General features: G+C 37.3%; 2 protein-coding genes across 5 annotated transcripts in view; both read right to left on the bottom strand.

The window, feature by feature from the left end:
* Nucleotides 1-495: 495 nt before the first annotated feature.
* Nucleotides 496-19,160, bottom strand: part of LOC144579329 (uncharacterized) — a 48,089-nt gene continuing 29,424 nt past the window's right edge. For all 4 annotated transcript variants that reach the window (XR_013526705.1, XR_013526706.1, XR_013526707.1 and 1 more), the window contains 2 exons: nucleotides 2,562-2,675; nucleotides 496-1,037 (listed from right to left, as the gene is read on the bottom strand). The gene's annotated coding sequence lies outside the window, so the exon portion shown is untranslated. The remainder of the gene's footprint in view (nucleotides 1,038-2,561; nucleotides 2,676-19,160) is intronic.
* On the bottom strand, nucleotides 7,303-8,547 carry LOC100406466 (interferon alpha-14). Its single transcript, XM_002763506.5, has one exon. It carries the CDS (start codon nucleotides 8,084-8,086, stop codon nucleotides 7,517-7,519), a length of 570 nt encoding a protein of 189 aa, XP_002763552.2. The 5' UTR covers nucleotides 8,087-8,547; the 3' UTR covers nucleotides 7,303-7,516.

Genomic DNA, 19,160 nt, shown 5'->3' with positions numbered 1-19,160 from the left:
TTCTCCCTTGGTTATTTCCAGAATCTTAGGCCTGAGGCCTACTTTCCACAGGAACTGGATGCAAGGTACTACAACTCCTAAAGGAGTTGTAGGAGGAGAGGCTCTTGCTCCAAGCCTGCCATACAGTGTATGCCCTTTCAGGCAGGGACGCCACTGCCTGGGTCTTTGGTTCTTGTCCTGGTCTGTCTGTTTTCCCATGTACTGTTTCTGTTCTGTGACTGCTCTAGGCATTCCTCCTGCTACAAACTACTATATGGTTATATAGAAGGATTCTATAAATCAGCACTAAATGTGTCAGTACAGCTCTGACTACAATACCTATATGATTATATCGAAAGATTATTTAGAACTAAGTATGCTAGATATAAGTTTTAAGTATGATTATATAAGCTAGATATATATAAGCAGTAAGTTATACTTCAGGCACTAATTCTATAATATATGATTATATATAAAGGATTATATAAAGGAAATAGCTGAGTAATAACACGATAAACTAAGATATTCTTCAGGCACTAATTGTGCCTGGGGTCTGGACAGTTCTCCTTCCCCGGTGCCCTTGGGGGGTGTTACCCACAATGAACAAACAGAATGAAACTATCAGTAAAGAGGTAGACAACATGTAAAGAAAACAAAAAAATTCTGAAGCAAAAAATGAAGTCACTGAAATAAGCACTAAATAATTTATTAGAGGGATTTAGAGGCACATTGGAGTAGACAGAAGAAAGAAATGGAGAACTTAAAGATAGGACCATGAAATTATCAAGTCTTAGAAACAAAAGAAAATGATTAAACAAAAGTGAATCAAGTCTAAAGGAACCATGGACACCATCCACTGAACTTTAATGGAATCCTCAGTGACCTGTGGCCCTAAATAATTCTAGTTTTTTCCTCATTGTTTAATCAAATCATGGTGTTTGAATATGTGTTTTAATGACAAAGTTTTCATTGGTCATTTCCTCTTACTTTCATCCAGATCACCAGGTAACAAATAGCTTGATATCCTCCAAATGACATGGTCCTGCAGTCCTCTCAGTCTGAAAATTCATGAACATATGCTTTAGGATCTGTTTGGGTTGTTATTTTTCTGTAGCTGCCCACTAGGCTACCAATATATTACCAAAAATACTAAATCTATTTAGAAACATTGTTAATGATGTAATAAGAATGACTGAAGCAAGCATTTCTTCTTAATAAGACAAGAAAATCCATAATAGTCATCCAAATAGAAAAGCAAAAAGTAAAATTTGTTTATGAAAAATGACTTGATCCTCTACAAAATTCTTCAGAATCTTTAAAAAATATGCTAGAATTTACTAGTCAGTTTATCTGAATCAATATATAAAAATCAAAAATATATTTAAAGGAGCAATGAACAATCAGAAATTTAATCTCTAGAATATTATTTCTAACATTATGAAGCATTTAAAATTCTTAGGAATAAGTTTATAGAAAGACATGTACATTGAAAACTAAAATATTGCTAAAAGAAAATAGATAAGACCTAAACAAATGAAGAGATGTATTGAGCTTAAAGAGATTTTAAGCTCTCAACATTATTGAGATTTAAAGACTCAATAATGTTAAGGTATCAATTATAATCACGCTCATCTATAGATTCAAATTGAGGAGGCAGAGGCTTGAAGGGTAACATATTGATGATAAAAGAGAACTATATAGAAAACTGAAGGTCGCAGAAGGAAAGAAGTGCAGAAATAAATGGAAGAACACGTCTTAGAGGAGCCACATTGGGAAGATCTTAAGCTTCCCAAAAAGGCCAATGAAGTTTTACTTTTTTTTTTTTTTTTTTTTTTTTGCAGCAAAATTTATGCCAACAAGAAAGGAGGCAAACAGAGGGATCAACATCTCATTAAAAAGAGGTTTAGGTCTACTGAAAAAACTTCCTATGGGAGAAACAGGATCCCATTTTAAATCTCTTATCAGATCTCAGCAAGAAAAAACAGCCAATATTTCTAGCTTTTGAAACTGTTTTTTCTTTCCTTTTTCTCTTTTCTTTTAAAACAAAGGTATCTACCAAGTGACTCCAAACCAAAACCAATTCAGTCTTTTATGACTTAACCAAGGATACATAAGACATCTTCAAAGAAATGTAAAGATGGAACCCTCTCAGAAATCAGAGCCACTCCTAAAGATAGCCAAAAGAAGGATTTAGACACTTTGAGAGCTAGCAAGAGTTGATATGTAAGCTTGCCATAGGAGCTCCCAACTTTTCATTTATTTTTTTTGGCCACCTGCACATCTGAAGTGTGTTGCACAGGCAGCAAGCCAAGCCAGGTTCTCAGGACACAATATGAGACAAACAGGGACACAATATCTGTGTTTGGAAGGGAAAGGATTAATAACAAATGTATACTTTACATCAAAATTTCACAAGAAGCACAATCCAAGCAAATAGTTTTCTCTTGCTAACCTGAAGTTGGAAAGAAGAAAACAGGAAATTTTTACCTTCCAACCTTGACTACGCACTACAGGCAGAGATCCAGGAAAATAGACCTTGATACAAATTCTTACTTTTCTTTGCCATCTTTTGGCCAACTCACCTCGTCAGTAGGTGAGTCAGGTGCTTCAGCCATCCCATCCTCATCACCAGGACTATAGGAGCAGAAATGGTGTAATCTCTTTTCTTCCAATTATAAGGATCATACCTGACTTCCCTTTAGCAAAAGAAAGACAGCAAAGCATATTTATTTCATCATAGTTTTATGTGACATGGGAGCCTTCAGAATGAAAACCCACAGTTACATGAAAAAAAGATTCATTTTAATGTTTAAGTTCAGTGAAGAATGAGCAGCTATGTAAAAATGTGATTAGGCAGAAAGGGCATGATCTAATGCTAACAGACTGAGTAAGGAAACCCAACATGGGCTTTCTGGTCAGATTCTTCTTGACCTTTCTGTGCAGCCTTCCTTCCCCCCAGGCATGGGGCAGAGCTCTTTTTGGAATGGGGGTCTTATAAGCTACAATTGAACAAGATAGTTCAAAGAATTTCTTTAGGACCAGTTCTTCCACAGAAACTTAAGAGTGATATGTTTAGGTTTCATGGCTTACTTTGGAGAATGGAATCCTTGGGAAAGGGGATTTCTAGTTTATATGGCTAGCATCTAGAGATTGAAGAGTGAGAAACAGGAGGGGGAAAAAATCAAGAGAGAACATGTGCTTCTGAGACCATCACTTCTGAGTATTGTTTTTTTCTGAACCCCAACAAATGTGAAGAATGGGATTCAGAAAACAGAGAAGAGGAAGGGAATTGTGCTAGGTTATGGGAATCAGGCAGTATATGTTATGCATATTTTACTTCGATTTAGGGAAATAACTTCTCTTCCATATATTTCATAAGCTATCATTTCCTGACAAATGTAAAAATTAATATTTCGATGTGAAGGGTGACTATTTTTCAGTTTTCTCCAGAATACTTCCAAGAATTCTGTTTTTTGGTGTCATGTTCTCAAAGGTAGTAGTTACTGAGTTTGAGGAGAGTGTTCATGATTTTGATATATATGTATAAAATAAGAAGATAACCACATATCTATAAAATAAGACCATGATAGCCATATATGCTTAATGCATCTAGATATTTCTAGGTATCTATGTATATGATGTTGATTGTGTAGTTTAAGGATAAGATTCAAGAGACCCCTGTGCTCTTCATCCCTGCTACCTCAGCAAGTCACACACACTTCCTGGGAAATACCTCCATGGAAACATGGTGCCAATTAAAGGAATGTCACTCAAATTCTACCAAAATTGATACATTTGTATAAACGGACCTCACTAGCTCTTAGAGAGAATAATAATAATATTCTTTTATATTCCTTAGCTTCTGTGGGATTTTTCCCTTTTGCTAACTAGGCACAGTTTTTATTGCTGAGTTGAGCTGTCAAGATTACTATCTAAAGTGACAATGAGAAAATGTTTTGATTAAAGTTTGAACTCTGTTATTAGGAATGAATCTGTGAAAATAAGATTGCATTGTCAAGAGTTTAATGCACTAATAAACATGATATTTTTGTGAATAGTATTAAGTTTCAATCCAAAGTGGCAGCTCTGTGTGTCCCCAGGAGTCCTAATGCATGTGGAAAGGCTGATTCTAGGGAGCATAGACGGGTCTGCAGGGAATGCAGTCTCTCTGTCCCTATAACTGGAAATCCCAAGTAGTCCATTCCCTGACTGCAGCCAGAAACTCATTCTCTTTGTAATAGACCAAGGGTAAGGAGACATGCTTATGTCCACATGAGTATCTCTTCTGGCTAAGAAGTAGCCTTTTTGCAGCATGTGGAGAAATCCCCTGAACCAGAAGGATTTCTTCATAGATGAGAAACCTGCTCTCCAGTCTTGGTTGCTGCCCTGTCATACTTGGCCCCAGGGGACTCTTTTCCCCTGAGAGGTTTGCAGGAGCCTACACATGAACTGAATTCTGCTTTCTCTTTCCTTTTTGCTAAGCTACTGTTATGTCATATTCAATGGAGATTCTAGAAACCCTTCTTGCAGCTGTTTCTGTAAACCTAGAAGTTTTACCTCACTTCTGCTTTCTCCATGTGACATTGTGCTCTTTAGGGAAGCTATCTGAAGCCAGAACCACAATGTAACAGAAAGCTTCTATGTGTGAATGGGCAGGAAATTCAAGGGAATGAATGACCAGGGTACCACAGGGTATCCACCTTGGAAAGAAAGGAAACCCTGGTGATATGGAAGTGCCTCCTGGAACGCTGAGAGCCAGGGAGGGAATGTGCCAAGTGCCTGAATCAGTAAATAAACATCACATGTCTTCTGCACTTCAATCTATATGTTTATTCTCCTGTCTCAGGTATTTATACAAGCAAGCATTCCTTGACCACATATAAATAGGTCATTTCTTTGAAATTAGGAGTGACCATTTTTCAACCTCTCTATAGATGATAACAGAATCTAGTTTTTTTAGGCTGCCTCCATTGGCGGTCACTTAGTGATAAATAGAACACAGATCCTAAGAATTTTATAGAAAGATAAACAATGTCCTCATCTACAGCCATCTGAAAAAAAACAGGGAAACATCTATGATATTTTAACTTCTTACTTGATGGAAGATACTGTGGCAGGTGCTTAAAAATTCATGTTTTTTTAATACTCACAACTATATAAATATTTTGCACCCAATTTTTATGAGAAGAGTGAAGCTCAGAGAGATTAAATGGGTTGACCAACATCACACATACATCCAAGAAAAATGAAATTTCAATATCAAAGTCTTTAATGTGAATTATGGGTGATTTTGTCAGTTTTGTATTCTGGATTTCTATTACAATTGTTAAGTCTCCTTGTACTCCTGAATTATACACAACTCTTTGGTACTTTCTGTTTCAGGTTGTATTTTTAGCTGGTTTGACTAATTTTTTTCCCTTAAGTATTGGGGAAGAGATTCTCTGATCCAGTTTCCCAATTTAATTTGTGAAGAAAGTTTGCCAGTTTATGTGCTTATGGTAATTTAGTTATTTTTGGATTAATGTAAGAGTGTAATATTCATAAAATGAGGAAAAATTACCAAAGAGTTCTTATCATATCTGGCTCTACCAGAGAATTGCAGTCAAATTGTAGTAAACCAGCATGACAATGGCACAAGCTAAATAACTTAATAAAGCCAGTAATTGCAGTAACCATTATATTGTCAATATTAATTGAATATTTAAATGAAAGATTGAAGTAGTTACCTATTCCTGCATAAAAAATTAACCAAAGTAGGCATCTTTCTGATATTCACAGTAGTATTAATTAAAACTGATAAAGTACTGTTGCAATTAAATATTCCATAATTTAAAATAAATATATGAAATATATTAATGTCATTTTCCAGTACCTCAATTACATGAAATCTATTCAGAAAAATATACATTGTAAAAAGAAAAATTGTGCACAGAAAAAATAACCCGCATTCTTCTATTTCTTTCTCTACTTCAGGTCACTACCTTACCTTATTTACACTTCCACTTCTGTCTTCTTCTGTGTATTAATTTTACCCAACCAATCCTCACTAAGGGTGCCAGTGCCATCTATTTCCCAGTTAGTCAGCAGTTTCAAGCCACACGTTGGGCAAATCCACTAAATCCTCTTCTCAGTACGTTTATTTCCTTCTGTTTGTTTATTTTGAGATGTGGTCCCGCCTCCTCTATCTTCCAGGCCTGAGTGCAGTGTTGCGATCATGGCTTACTGCAGCCTTGAACTCCTAAGCTCAAGCATTTTTCTTTCTAAATACGCTTTCATTACCTTTTCCTCTAGTTGCCTTCTAGTGTGCAGCCATTCCACCTGTTTTCCTTTGTGGCTCTTCTCTCCCCTCTCTTTAAAAGTGAAAGGACGGGCCAGGCATGGTGGCTCACGCCTGTAATCCCAGCACTTTGGGAGGCCGAGGCGGGTGGATCACGAAGTCAGGAGATCGAGACCATCCTGGCCAACATGGTGAAATACAAAAAAAATTAACCAGGCATGGTGGCACATGACTGTAATTCCAGCTACTTGGGAGGCTGAAACGGGAGAACCGTTTGAACCCAGGAGGCGGAGGTTGTGGTGAGCCGAGAATGCGCCATTGCACTCCAGCCTGGGTAACAAGAGCGAAACTCCGTCTCAGAAAAAAAAAAAAGTGAAAGGTCCTCATAATCACATTTAAACCCTTTTTTTCTCTCTACATTCTCTTCACACACTATTACCTTGAATTACTGGCTTCCCCTTATTACATATGAAACCCCAGCAATCACATTCCTTATAAATTACAAACATGTAAATAACTGGCAATGGACATTTTCTACTAGATGTATACTAATGAACTTAACGAGGATATCTCTGTGTTTTATTTCCTCACATACCTTAATCTACCTTCTGCAGAGTAGAAGTCTCTTCATACAATTTTCCATATTAAGTATGATTTCTGTTTTTAGTTTTTTATACAAAAATAATATACACAAGAGAGCAGAATTGTATTTGTTAGGTTCACCTTGTTATCTTGAGTACAACATACAACCTGCTTTACAGAAAGTTTATTTTTACATTTATTTGAATATAATGTTGATAAATAAATGAAGTGTACCATTTATTCTTTAATCAGGTTGCACAGTCAGGCTTGGAATTTCATTTTAAAGAATAAACAAGTACAAAAAATTTCCATAGTAAAATTTCAAGGAAAAAACAAAATAAATTTACTAAATACAAAGAACATATTTTATTACATTCACCACAGTGCAAATTTGCACATGATGTAATATGAACAAAACTAAGTTAAGTCTTATAAATAGTTAAATAAACAATATTCAAATAATATTTAAATAGATAATAGATCAGTCAGCATAGTCATCCGTAAGGGACTAGTGCATTAAGAGCTGAATACAATGTTGCTTAATACTCCTAAAAACGTTTGAAAAGATTGACATGGTGTCATGGTCAAAGGGGAAGCATGAGTCTTTGAAATGGAAGATCATAGAAAGGTGAGCTGGTGTGTTAGTCAATTAGAATCATTTCCACGTTGAACCAGGTTTCATTTCTTACTTCTTAAACCTTTTTGCAAGTTTGTTGATGAAGAAAAAGATCTCATTATTTCTGCTCTGACAACCTCCCAGGCACAAGCGCTGTATTTTTTCTCTTTCAGATAGAGAGTGATTCTTTGGAAATATTTCTTCACAGTCAGAGTAGAGTCCTCATTCAGCAGGGGAGTATCTGTCACCCCCACCTCCTGCATCACACAGGCTTCCAATTCATTCAGCTGCTGGTAAAGTTCAGTGCGGAATTTGTCTAGGAGGGTCTCATCCCAAGCAGCAGATGAGTCTTTTGTGCTGAAGAGGTTGAAGGTCTGCTGGATCATCTCATGGAGGACAAAAATGGCTCGAGCCTTCTGGAACTGGTTGCCATCAAACTCCTCCTGGGGAAATTCAAAGTCATGTCTGTCCTTCAGGCAGGAGAAAGGAGAGATTCTCCTCATTTGTGCCAGGAGCATCAAAGTTCTCCTGTTACCCAGGCTGTGGGTTTGAGGCAGATTACAGTCCAGAGAGCAGCTTGACTTGTAGCTGAGGACCATGAGGGCCATCAGTAAAGGAAAGGTCAAGGCCATTGTAGTTGTTGCAGATGCTGCTATTTTGGTTGAAATGGGTGAACCTGAACCTTAGGCTCCAGGCTCTCTGAAGACCTTGCTTTGTGCATAGCCTTAAATAGGGAACATACTATTTTCTACTTTCCAAATGCCCCATGTTAGTTTCTATTTCTCTTTTTCCTTTCTTTACGCATTCTTTAAATGGGTTTGAAGTCTTTTTTCTCACCACATTTTTTTTCATTATTGCTTCCTTCCTCTCCAACCCCAGAGCCTTTTTAGAGACTTTTTTTTTCTGATGAAATCTCCCATTATATTTTAATCACATTTATACTGTGTATGTATTTATGTATCTTATGTATATCTGTATTCTGTACATTAAATAAAAAAGTATAGACTTAATATTTTTTATCATTATAAAGAATGGTAAAACAATGAAAATTAAATTAAAAGTCTATTGACATTTTACTTAACTTGATAACTATATTTTTAGAGCAACTTTTTTGAAAATAGATTTTTGAGGGTACATAATAGACATCTGTGTTTATGGGATATGTGACATATTTTGATATAGGCAGACAATGCATAATAATTACATTGGGGTGAATGGAGTATCTGATGCCTCAAGCATTTATTTATTTCCCTGTTACATATATCCCATTTCTACTATTTTGGTTATTTAAAAATATATAATAAATTGTCATTAACTGTAGTCATCCTATTGTGCTATCAAATACTAAATCATATTCATTTTTTCTAACTATATTTTTGTGCCCATTAACCAACCCCGTTTAACCCTCTTATGATCCAGGCAATCCCACTACTGGGTATTTATCCAAAGGAAATGAAATCAGTTTGTCAATGAGATATCTACACTCCCATGTTTATTGCAGCACTATTCACAACGGTTACTATTTGGAAGCAATTTAGTTGTCTAACAGACGACTAGATAAAGCAAGTATGGCACTTATCCACATTGGAGTACTACTTAGCCATAAAAAAGAATGAGATCCTATCATTTGCAACAACATGGATGGAGCTGGAGGACATTATGTTCATTGAACAACATTAAATCCATTGATTTGCACATGCTTAACCACATTTGCATCTCTAGGATAAATTCCACTTGGTCATGATGAATGATCTTTTTTTTTTTCCTTTTTTTTTTTGAGATGGAGTTTCGCTCTTTTTACCCAGACTGGAGTGCAATGGCATGATCTCGGCTCACCGCAACCTCCGCCGATGAATGATCTTTTTAATGTGTTCTTGCATTCAGTTTGCTAACTTGTTGTTGAGGATTTCTGTGTCAATGTTCATTAGAGATAATGGCCTGTAGTTTTTCTCTTTTTTATAAATGTGTCTTTTTCTGGTTTTGGTATCAGAGTAATATTGGCCTCATAGAATGAATTTGGAAAGATTCTGTCCAGTATTTTTAAAAATAATTTGAGTTGGATTGGTATTAGTTCTTTAAATATTTGGCAAAACTCAGCAGTGAAGCCATCAGATCCTGGGTTCTTTGCTGGGAGGCTTTTTAGTATGGCTTCTGCCCCATTACTTATTATTGTTCTGTTCACACTTCATATCTCTTCACACTTCAGTGAAGAAATACAAAAACCTTGAAGAAATACAAGAAACAATTCTTGTGTGTCTTCTAGAACCATTCTTGTATTTCTTCATGGTTTTTGTATTTCTTCATGAAACTGTGAAGAAATACAATACCTGAACAGACCAATATGTTGTATTTTTTTAGGAATTTATCTATTTTGTTTAGGCTTTCCAGTTTATTGGCATATAGTTCCTTATAATATCCTCTAATGATTCTTTGATTTTCTGTGGTGTTGGTTGTGCTGTCTCCTCTTTCATCTGTGATTGTATTTATCTGGGACTTCTTTTTTTCTTAGTCTGTGGTAAGAGAAGACATTTAATATTATTTTACTTTTTTTCTATATTTTAAGATTTGTTTTGTGACCTAGCATTTGGTATACCCTTGAGAATTATCCATGTGTCGAGGAGAAGAATGTGTATCTGTAGCTGTTGGATGAAATGTTCTGTAAATATCTATTAGGTACATTTGGTCTATAGTGTAGATGAAATTCAATGTTTGTTAATTTTCTGTCTGGGTGATCTGTCCAATGCTGAAAGTGCAGTGTTGCAGTCTCCAGTTACTATCGTATTGGGGTCTATCTCTCTTTTTAGTTCTAATGATATTTGTATACCTGAGTGCTCCAGTGTTGGTAATATTTATTTATTATATATGCTCTTGCGGAATGGACCCCTTTATCATAATATAATGACCTTCTTTCTCTCTTTTCATAGTTTCTGTCTTGCAATCCATTTTGTCTGATACAAGTGTAGCTTCTAATTTTTTTTGTTTGTTTGTTCCCATAGGTACAGAATGTTTTTTCCCCTTTATTTTCAGTCTATTTGTGTCTTTATAGGTGAAGTATATTTCTTGTAGGCAATGGATTATTGCCTCTAGGAGTTTTTGTTTTGTTTTGTTTTGCTTTGTTTTGTTGAGTTAGTCTTGCTCTGTCACCCAGGCTGGAGTGCAGTGGCTCAGTCCAGCTCGGATCACTAGAATCTCCACCTCTCAGGTCCAAACTTTTCTTATGACTCAGCCTATGAAGTTGCTGGGACCACAGGTATGTGCTACCACGTTCAGCTAATTTTTTGTATTTTTAGTAGAGATGGAGTTGTGCCATGTTGGCCAGGCTGGTCTCGAACTCCTTGGCTCAAGTGATCCACCTGCCGTGGTCTCCCAAAGTGCTGGAATTATGGACACAAGCCACCACACACACCTGGGGGTATTTTTTGTTTGTTTGTTTTTTAAAATACATTAAGCCACTCCATGTCTTTTGATTGGAGACTTTAGCACATTTACATTCAATGTTATTCTTTATGAGGACTTATTCCTGTCATTTTGTTATTTGTTTTCTGATTATTTGATGGTCTTCTCTTCTTCCTTTCTTCATTTTTGTCTTTCTTTTACTATGGGTGATTTTCTCTGGTGTGTGTTTTAATTTCTCCTTTTTATTTTGTGTGTGTTTGTTGTATGTTTTAGATTTGAGATTACATTGAGGCTTGCAGATAGTCTTTTAACCGATTATTTTAAACTGATAACACTGATTGCATAAACAAGCAAAAGAAAACAAAATCTCAAACTTCATCTCCCCACTTTTTAACTTTTTGTTGTTTCTATTTATCTTATTATATTGTGGATATCTTGAAAAGTCATTATAGTTATTATTTTTGATTGATTAATCTTTACCTGTTTCTACATAAGACATGAGTGGTTTACACAGCACAGTTGCAGTGTTATAATAGTCTGTGTTTTTCTTTTTTTTTTTTTTTTTGAGATTGAGTTTCGCTCTTGTTACCCAGGCTGGAGTGCAATGGTGCGATCTCGGCTCACCGCAACCTCGCCTCCTGGGTTCAGGCAATTCTCCTGCCTCAACCTCCTGAGTAGCTGGGATTACAGGCACTGCCACCATGCCCAGCTAATTTTTTTTTTTTTTTTGTATTTTTAGTAGAGACGGGGTTTCACCATATTCACCAGGATGGTCTTGATCTCTTGACCTCGTGATCCACCCTCCTCGGCCTCCCAAAGTGCTGGGATTACAGGAGTGAGCCACCGCGCCCAGCCAATAGTCTGTGTTTTTCTTTGTACTTATTATGACCACTGGCCACGTGCTGCTTTATTGATTTTTTTTTAACAGTAATTCACTGATGGTAATTCTCCATTTCCTGTCTCTCTGCTGAGGGCACTGGTGATGCTTTGCTGTTGCCACTCCTGTTCCTGTGGTTGGAACACATCCTGATTTCTGCTGACGGCAATCATCACCTGCTCCGCTCTGTTCCACTCTATCCTTCCCATTTCACTCATCAGGATATGTCATTTTCTAGTTTCCCAATCATTTTCTACAGTCATGTAAGTTGGAAGCATAAGCATCCTCTCTTTTCAACCCACAAGAGCCACTAGCTCTGTTTTCTACAGGAGTCACTGAAATAATTGTAAGAAACTCACCCTCTGGACCTTGTGAACTTATGGTGAGAATTAACTGAGCAATGTACATGAGCCACCTGGGTGATTATTTTATACCAGTAATTATTAGAATTTTTTATTTTGTTGATCACATTTCAGACTCTCAAAATAACTACCAAATGTTAATTTTATTTTGCCAACTATATAAAATAGTCAAGATATTTTCTTGTCATTTTGTGAACACATCACATTTGTAGGTGAGGCACAAATTGGTGAAAATACTGGATAATTCGTAATCAATTTGAGAATTGTAGGAGACCATAAGAAACATCAGTGTTTTATAAGTAAAGTGTAGGCCTTTCTAGAAAATATGTGATGGTTCAATACATGCAATTTCCACAGGCATGTAATGCTGTTGGTGAGGAGGTGGAGTTTGAAGTCTGACAAGGGTTTCAAAATGTAGATTTGCCTTTTATTTACTAGATTGTTTTAGTTACATATACTCCATTAGCATGTGGTTTTTTTGGTAAATGAGATTATGGTGGGGTATTAAATGAATCCTTCAGAAAGGAGAGAATAATTTGTAGTTGTCATCACCACCACCATCATCATCATCATCATTTTTGATAAAGACTGGAAGAAGCCTATGTGATTTGTCTGTCAGGCCCTTGGTAGTCAGAATCAGAGCAACACCGAAATATTTAATTAGTAATCAATTCAGGATTAATGTGCCATAAGAAAATAAAGGCAACATCAAGGAATGTGTTCTCTATCCTCAAACAAATGCAAAGAATAAACACTATTTTAATGAAACCTTGCCATATAACCATGATAACCTGAGATCTCTTCATCATTACATCATTCATGTAGCACCTATGATACATTAGATTGTGACCCAATATTTCAAGTATAAATCATATATAACAGAGTTAAAATCATCAAGTATAATTATTAACCCTTTCTCTAAAAGAGGATCTAATATCTGTACTCACAGGTAAAATAACAGACATTGAATCAAGGAGAGGAGGAAAATGTTGGCCTCAATTTGGCCTCAGTTAAGAAAAGCACAAGGGTATAAATGAGAGAAAGAAATTCACAAGAAGTAGGAGGAGACTACAAGAAAGAATATGCAGGTGTTTTGGGGGGAAATAGGCATTTGCTTAGAAGGAGCTACCATGATAAAAATGATTCATGGAGTAAATGGTTAAAGAGCACTTAATTTTTACGTCTGTTTGCTTTAGCGACAAGTCTCGCTGTGTTGCCCAGGCTGGAGTGCAGTGGTGTGATCACAGTGCATTGCAGTCTTGAACTGCTCGGCTCATCCTCCTGCCTCAGCCTCTCCAGTAGCTGGCACAGGTCCATGCCACTGTGCCCAGCTCAAAAGAGCATTTTGAAATGTTTTTATAATTACATAAGTTTTATATATATTTGACATTGATATATTTAAATATATGAAAATTGTTCACATTTCAATCACTTCAAAAAATGTAAAACATCCTTGGTCATTAAGGAATTCTTCCCCAATTCCAGTGCCCTCACAAGAGCTAACTGCTATAAAGAATTTGGTAACAATTGAGAATTTTCATTTATACAGCCTGGGTTGTTAACTAGCAAAAAGGGTCTCAATGTCTGAGTGGATCTTAGAGCAAAGCTGTGAAGAGTCACCTACTTTGTGATCAGAAGCCTGGATGAGTTCAGAGGGAACATTTTGAATCTCCCTTATAAAATGAGTTCTTCATAAGGACTGGGTAGAAAATAAGAGTTCTAAGGTTGTAAACGTTCTGTTAGACAAAGAGAGAACGACAGAAAGAGAGAGAGAGAGAGACAGAGAAGAAAGCTCCCTCCTTTTGCACAGAAACATTTAACTCTCTCAGATATTTTTTTTTCCTTCAGGATCTACTTGAAAAAATAAATGTTTGAAGCAAGGAAAACATCAAGACGACAAAACATTAATGTCTCTGGACATATTAATTAGATTAGATATGCACATGTTCGGGACTTTTGAAGATGTGTGTGTAAGTGTGTGCACACAATGTGCACCTCTATGTCTGATTAACATGTCCAGAGACATTAATGTCTAGTCATCTTTGTGTTGATAACCTACTATTACAGCATCTCATCATGTTTAGGTGAGCTTAGTTAGAGGGGAACAGCAGGAAAATAACTAATATATAATTTTTCTCCAAATATATATATAAAATCTATTTCTAAAATCAGTTTCAGTCTCCTTTCCAAATAGGACACAGGCATTTGAACAAGACTGCTAATCTGAAGCACTCATATAATGAGAGGAAGTAGCTTCTGTATGGGGGCTCTGTTTTCTGGCTGAGGTGTTGGTTCCCCAGGGTGGCAAGTTCAAGTGTTTAGCAAAAAAATAGCATCACAGAATGGCCGGTCTTTCCAGGTCTTATCAGGTCAAGATTAGCAAGATTTGTTTGGTTGTTTGTTGTTATTATCATTCCAGTTCTCTGGTTTGATTAGTGGTATTTTTCCTGGAGGCTTAGTGCAAAGCTTGTTTCTGAAGCATCCCAATAGTTCAATGTTCAATGAGCATCAACATCTTTTTAATATCTGTTTACTCAACTAGTTTTACTTTCAACTAGAGTCTGCTAATACAACCAAATAAATATCTTCCAAACCTATGATCTCTCTCCTTTCATATAAATAACTATGTCCTGATGGGTTTACTTGACTCATTCCTACCATAAGGTACACATTCCAACTTCTACCCAGTTTTCAAAGGGCATCTGGAAGAGTACTTTTAATACATGTTTGGTTACATCAATGCACTGCTTGAAACATTTCAATGTTTCCAACGATCATTTCCATGAATTATAATCCCCTAATTTCTTGCAAAGGTTTTTCTATAATGTAGCCTCTACTTCCTACTGAAACTTCTGCTCTCCTGTCTCCTTCTGTGCTGCCTCTCCTCCACCTCTGTGTACTTAAATCTTCCTTCAGTCCCTTGTTCGCACATCATCCCTCTGGCCACCAGTTGGAGTAGGAAGTGGAGGTTATATTATAAAAGCTTTCATATTTGCTCCTCCCTGTTTCTGACACTTTGACCACCACGCCTTTACTTGGCTAGCTCCCGCAGATCCTTGAGATGCGAGCTTAGCAGTCACTAATTCTGGAAGCTTTCCCAGTCCCACACAAGTCCTACATGCTCCTAGAATCCTATACTTCCCCTATCACAGGCATTAGCACTACTTTCATTTGCTCACTTGCCCATATCCCACTAGACTAGAAGCTCTGTCATTTTCTGGAAGCAGGAAATATGTCTACTTTTTTCATTGTGCCTGGCACATTTCATAGTGTCAGCAAATAGAAAGTATATTCACTACTTGTTGTAGTTTCAAGTTAAATTATTCCATTATTTTAGTTTCTAGTTCATGCAACTGCTAAAATTGAATCAACAACCATTGGACATAACTTTTGCAGGAAACATAAGTAAAATTGAATTAGTTCCAGCTATAAAATCTGCCAAAGGGCTTTGTACATCTTTTTCATAGCCCTAGAAAGGGTTCCTACTGATTACTTACCCTGTAAGATGGGTCATCTTTGCCAGAGTGCTGCACTACAGAAATAACAGAGTTGTTTTATTTACCAATATATTCACTAAATAAGTGTATTTACTTGATATAGATATACTCAAAATATTTTATGAAGCAATAAAATAAATAAAACCAATTATGTTCTTTTTGAAATTGAAGGCAGATTCAAGGTTTAAGAACACTTTGTATCTTTTCAAGATGGTGAGTTAAGACCCAACATTTATAGTTAAGATTTAACTTCCTCCCATCCTCCACAAGCAAAAGAAACCAGAAGGCAAAACTGACCATATCTATAAAGAGAAAATTTGAAGACAAGTATTATGAGATACACTGTAATTTTTACAAACTAAAAATGTAATTTCCTTACATTCAAAAGTACTGTACAATTTCTTCTTATTGAAAAAGTCTAACAAAAATGACTCAATACATTTTATTACAGAAGCAGAAGAAAAGTCTTTGAATTGAACTTGAAGTGACATCTTAATAGAGACCCAATTGACCAAAATGAGGTTTATGTCTAAGTCTCTTCTTCAATCTTCTAAGTTCTCTGATAAGCCTACTAACACAGAGAAGTAACTTACTGATTTTTACTTCTTAATTACTGGTAAAACAATGTCCAATGTACAAATGGGCACAGCAGCTATGCACTTTCTTTTTCAGATAGAGACTGGTCCCTCAGGAATAACCTTTCACAGACAGGTTGGAGTTTTCCTACTGAAGGTCTCTTCCATTTTCTGTTCCAAAACAATTTTCCAGAGGTTGTAGCTACTGATCAAGCTCAATGAGGAATTTCAGCCCTTTGTGCTGAAAACATTGGAGATCTGCTGGGTCATCTCATGGAGAATATTGATGGCCTGAGCCTTTTGGAATTTGGTGTCATCTATCTGCTACAGGAGAACCTGAAAACATTCTTGTCCTTCAGACAGGAAGAAAAGGAAGATTCTGTCAATTTGGTGCAGAACTGTGAAGGTCTCTACTTCTGGCAAGCCAAGGTGCTGGGCCAGGTCATAGCTAAGGGTACAGAGAGAGCTGGAGAACATCATCCTCAGTGTCACTAGTGAATAGGCTGGCAGGGCCACTGGTGTGATGAGGCTGGCTGTGCCTTGTGAGCCTTCACCCAGCTGTCTCAGCACTTTCTTGTTGTGAGATTATTACATAACAAGGCTAGGATTTTCAGTTTTTGTATTTATCCCAATTTTGTTTCCATTTTGTTCACTTTCTATTCTATTTATGGATCTCAGATAATGTTATGACTTCAACAATTCTTTTGTATTATAATGGAAATTAAGCACTCAGAAAATGGCAGAAATCTCATCTAATAGGAGGTATTCATCTAAATAAGAACAAATGGGTTTTTTTGGTTTGTTTATTTATTTATTTATTTGTGTTTTGAGATGAAGTCTCACTCTGTTGCCCAGGCTGGAGTGCAGTGGCATGATCTCGGCTCACTGCAACCTCCACCTCCCAGGTTCAGGCAATTCTCCTGCCTCAGCATCCTGAGTAGCTAGGATCACAGGCGTGTGCCACCACGCCTAGCTAATTTATGTATTTTTAGTAGAGACAAGGTTTCACCACGTTGGTCAGGCTGGTCTCGAACTCCTGACCTCGTGATCCACCTGCCTCAGCCTCCCACAGTGCTGGGATTACGGGCATGAGCCACCACCCCCAGCCGAGAACCAATGTTTAAATAAAAACCTGTCTGAGTCTCCATCTATTTCTCTTAAAATTCTAATAATGCTACTTAGAGGTTTTATCTTAGATGTAATTTTTACTTTCTTTTTTTTCTTTCTTCTTTCTCTTCCTTCTTTTCTTTTCTTTTTCTTGATAGAGTCTTCTTCTGCCATCCAGGTTAGAGTGCAACGGCATGATATCTGTTCACTGCAACCTCTGCCTCCCAGGTTCAAGCAATTATCTTGCCTCAGCCTCCCAAGTAGCTGAGATTACAGGCACCTGCCACCATGCCAGGCTAGTTTTTTTTTTATTTTTATTTTGTATTTTATTAGAGATGGGGTTTCACCAAGTGGCAAGGCTGATTTCGAACTCCTGACCTCAAGTTGTCCACCCACCTCACCTCCCAAAGTGCTAGGATACAGGCATGAGCCACTGTGCCCAGCCCATTTTTACTTATTAAATTGCACTGAATACATATTTCTTCACCTCTCTCCAACTGCCTTTTAAGGGCTAAGGCACTAGATTTGATTTCTTCCACGTTTCCTTAAAGGAGACACAATTTACAATCTACAGATAACAGAGCATAAAACTGGCATACCAAGGGTTAAGTCATCCAGTTGTCTTCATTCTGTCACTAAAAATGTGTTCACTGCATATATGTGACAAACAATGTGCTTGGCATTGTGGATTCAAGGATAATAAGACAGGATGATGACTGCCCTCCAGGGAGCAAAAGCTAGACATTAAAGACACAATTATGATTAATTAGCACTAGCATTCTCAGTGCAGCCAAGAGGAAGTACTGAGAGCAAATAAAGAGGGGAATTGGGAGGCAGTAGAGGGCTCTACTTTCTGACAAAATCTGTGACTCTTAGCAAGTCAAACATCAGATTTTCCTTTCCTCATTCGAAAAATTGAGATTATTTTAGTAGCTGTCATTTTAGAAACTGTAAAGATTAAATGAAATAAAATTTGGAAATTACTGGCTGAGAATCTGAACATAGTAAAATATAGTGATAGGGTTTGGCTGTGTCCCCACCCAAAACTCACCTTGAATTGTAGTAGTCCCCACATGGCAAGAGCAGAGCCAGGTGGAGATAATTGAATCATGGAGGTGGTTTCTCCCATACTGTTCTCGCGGCAGTGAATAAGTCTCCCAAGAATCGCTGGTTTTATAAATGGGTGTTCCCCTTCCTGCACAAGCTTTCTCTTGCCTGCCACCATGTAAGACCTATCTTTGCTCCTCATTCGCCGTCTGCCATGATTGTGAGGCCTCCCCAGCCATATGGAACTGTGAGTCAATTAAACCTCTTTTCTTCATAAATTATTCAGTCTTGGGTATCTCTTTATTAGCAGCTTGAGAACCCACTAATACAGATAGCAACCTTTAGTATAAATATAATCTATATAGTTCGCATTTGTAAACACCTAAGTTTACAAACGTTTAAGTTTATAGTAGGGCGCCTTCCTCCTCCTGGCCTGGTGCACAGCGTTCCCAGCCCCGGGTGCTCCCAGGACCCGCCCTCTGGCCCCAGAGTCCAGTGTGTCCCCTTCCCCAAGCCTTCCCCGCCCCAAGACCCCCACACAAACGGAATCCTGAAGATTAAACCCGTGTGATCTCGAGTCCATAAGCCCCAGAATCAACTGGTCCTTCTGTAAAAATAAGCCTCGCTGAAGTCTGTGTGGGGAATAAAGCCCCAAACCCAGGGGGAAAATCCGAAAATGAAAGGTGCCCTGCTGGCTACCTGAGGAGGATGTCTCGGGGGAGACCACGGTGGAGCTGCCTCCTCAGCAGCAAAGGAGATTTTATTACTCAGGTTGAAGCTGCACAAAGTTGACGCGATAAGCCTCAACGACGTTTCCCTGGGGCTGCGCGACGCCCCGAAACTCA

The sequence above is a fragment of the Callithrix jacchus genome, chromosome 1 (genome assembly GCF_049354715.1).
Source record: "Callithrix jacchus isolate 240 chromosome 1, calJac240_pri, whole genome shotgun sequence".
Taxonomy (NCBI): Eukaryota; Metazoa; Chordata; class Mammalia; order Primates; family Cebidae; genus Callithrix; species Callithrix jacchus.
This window is presented reverse-complemented; position numbering and strand designations above follow the sequence as displayed.

Excerpts from the sequence above, each read along its gene's own strand:
- LOC100406466 (XM_002763506.5), bottom strand. The coding sequence starts at position 8,086 with ATGGCCTTGACCTTTCCTTTACTGATGGCCCTCATGGTCCTCAGCTAC.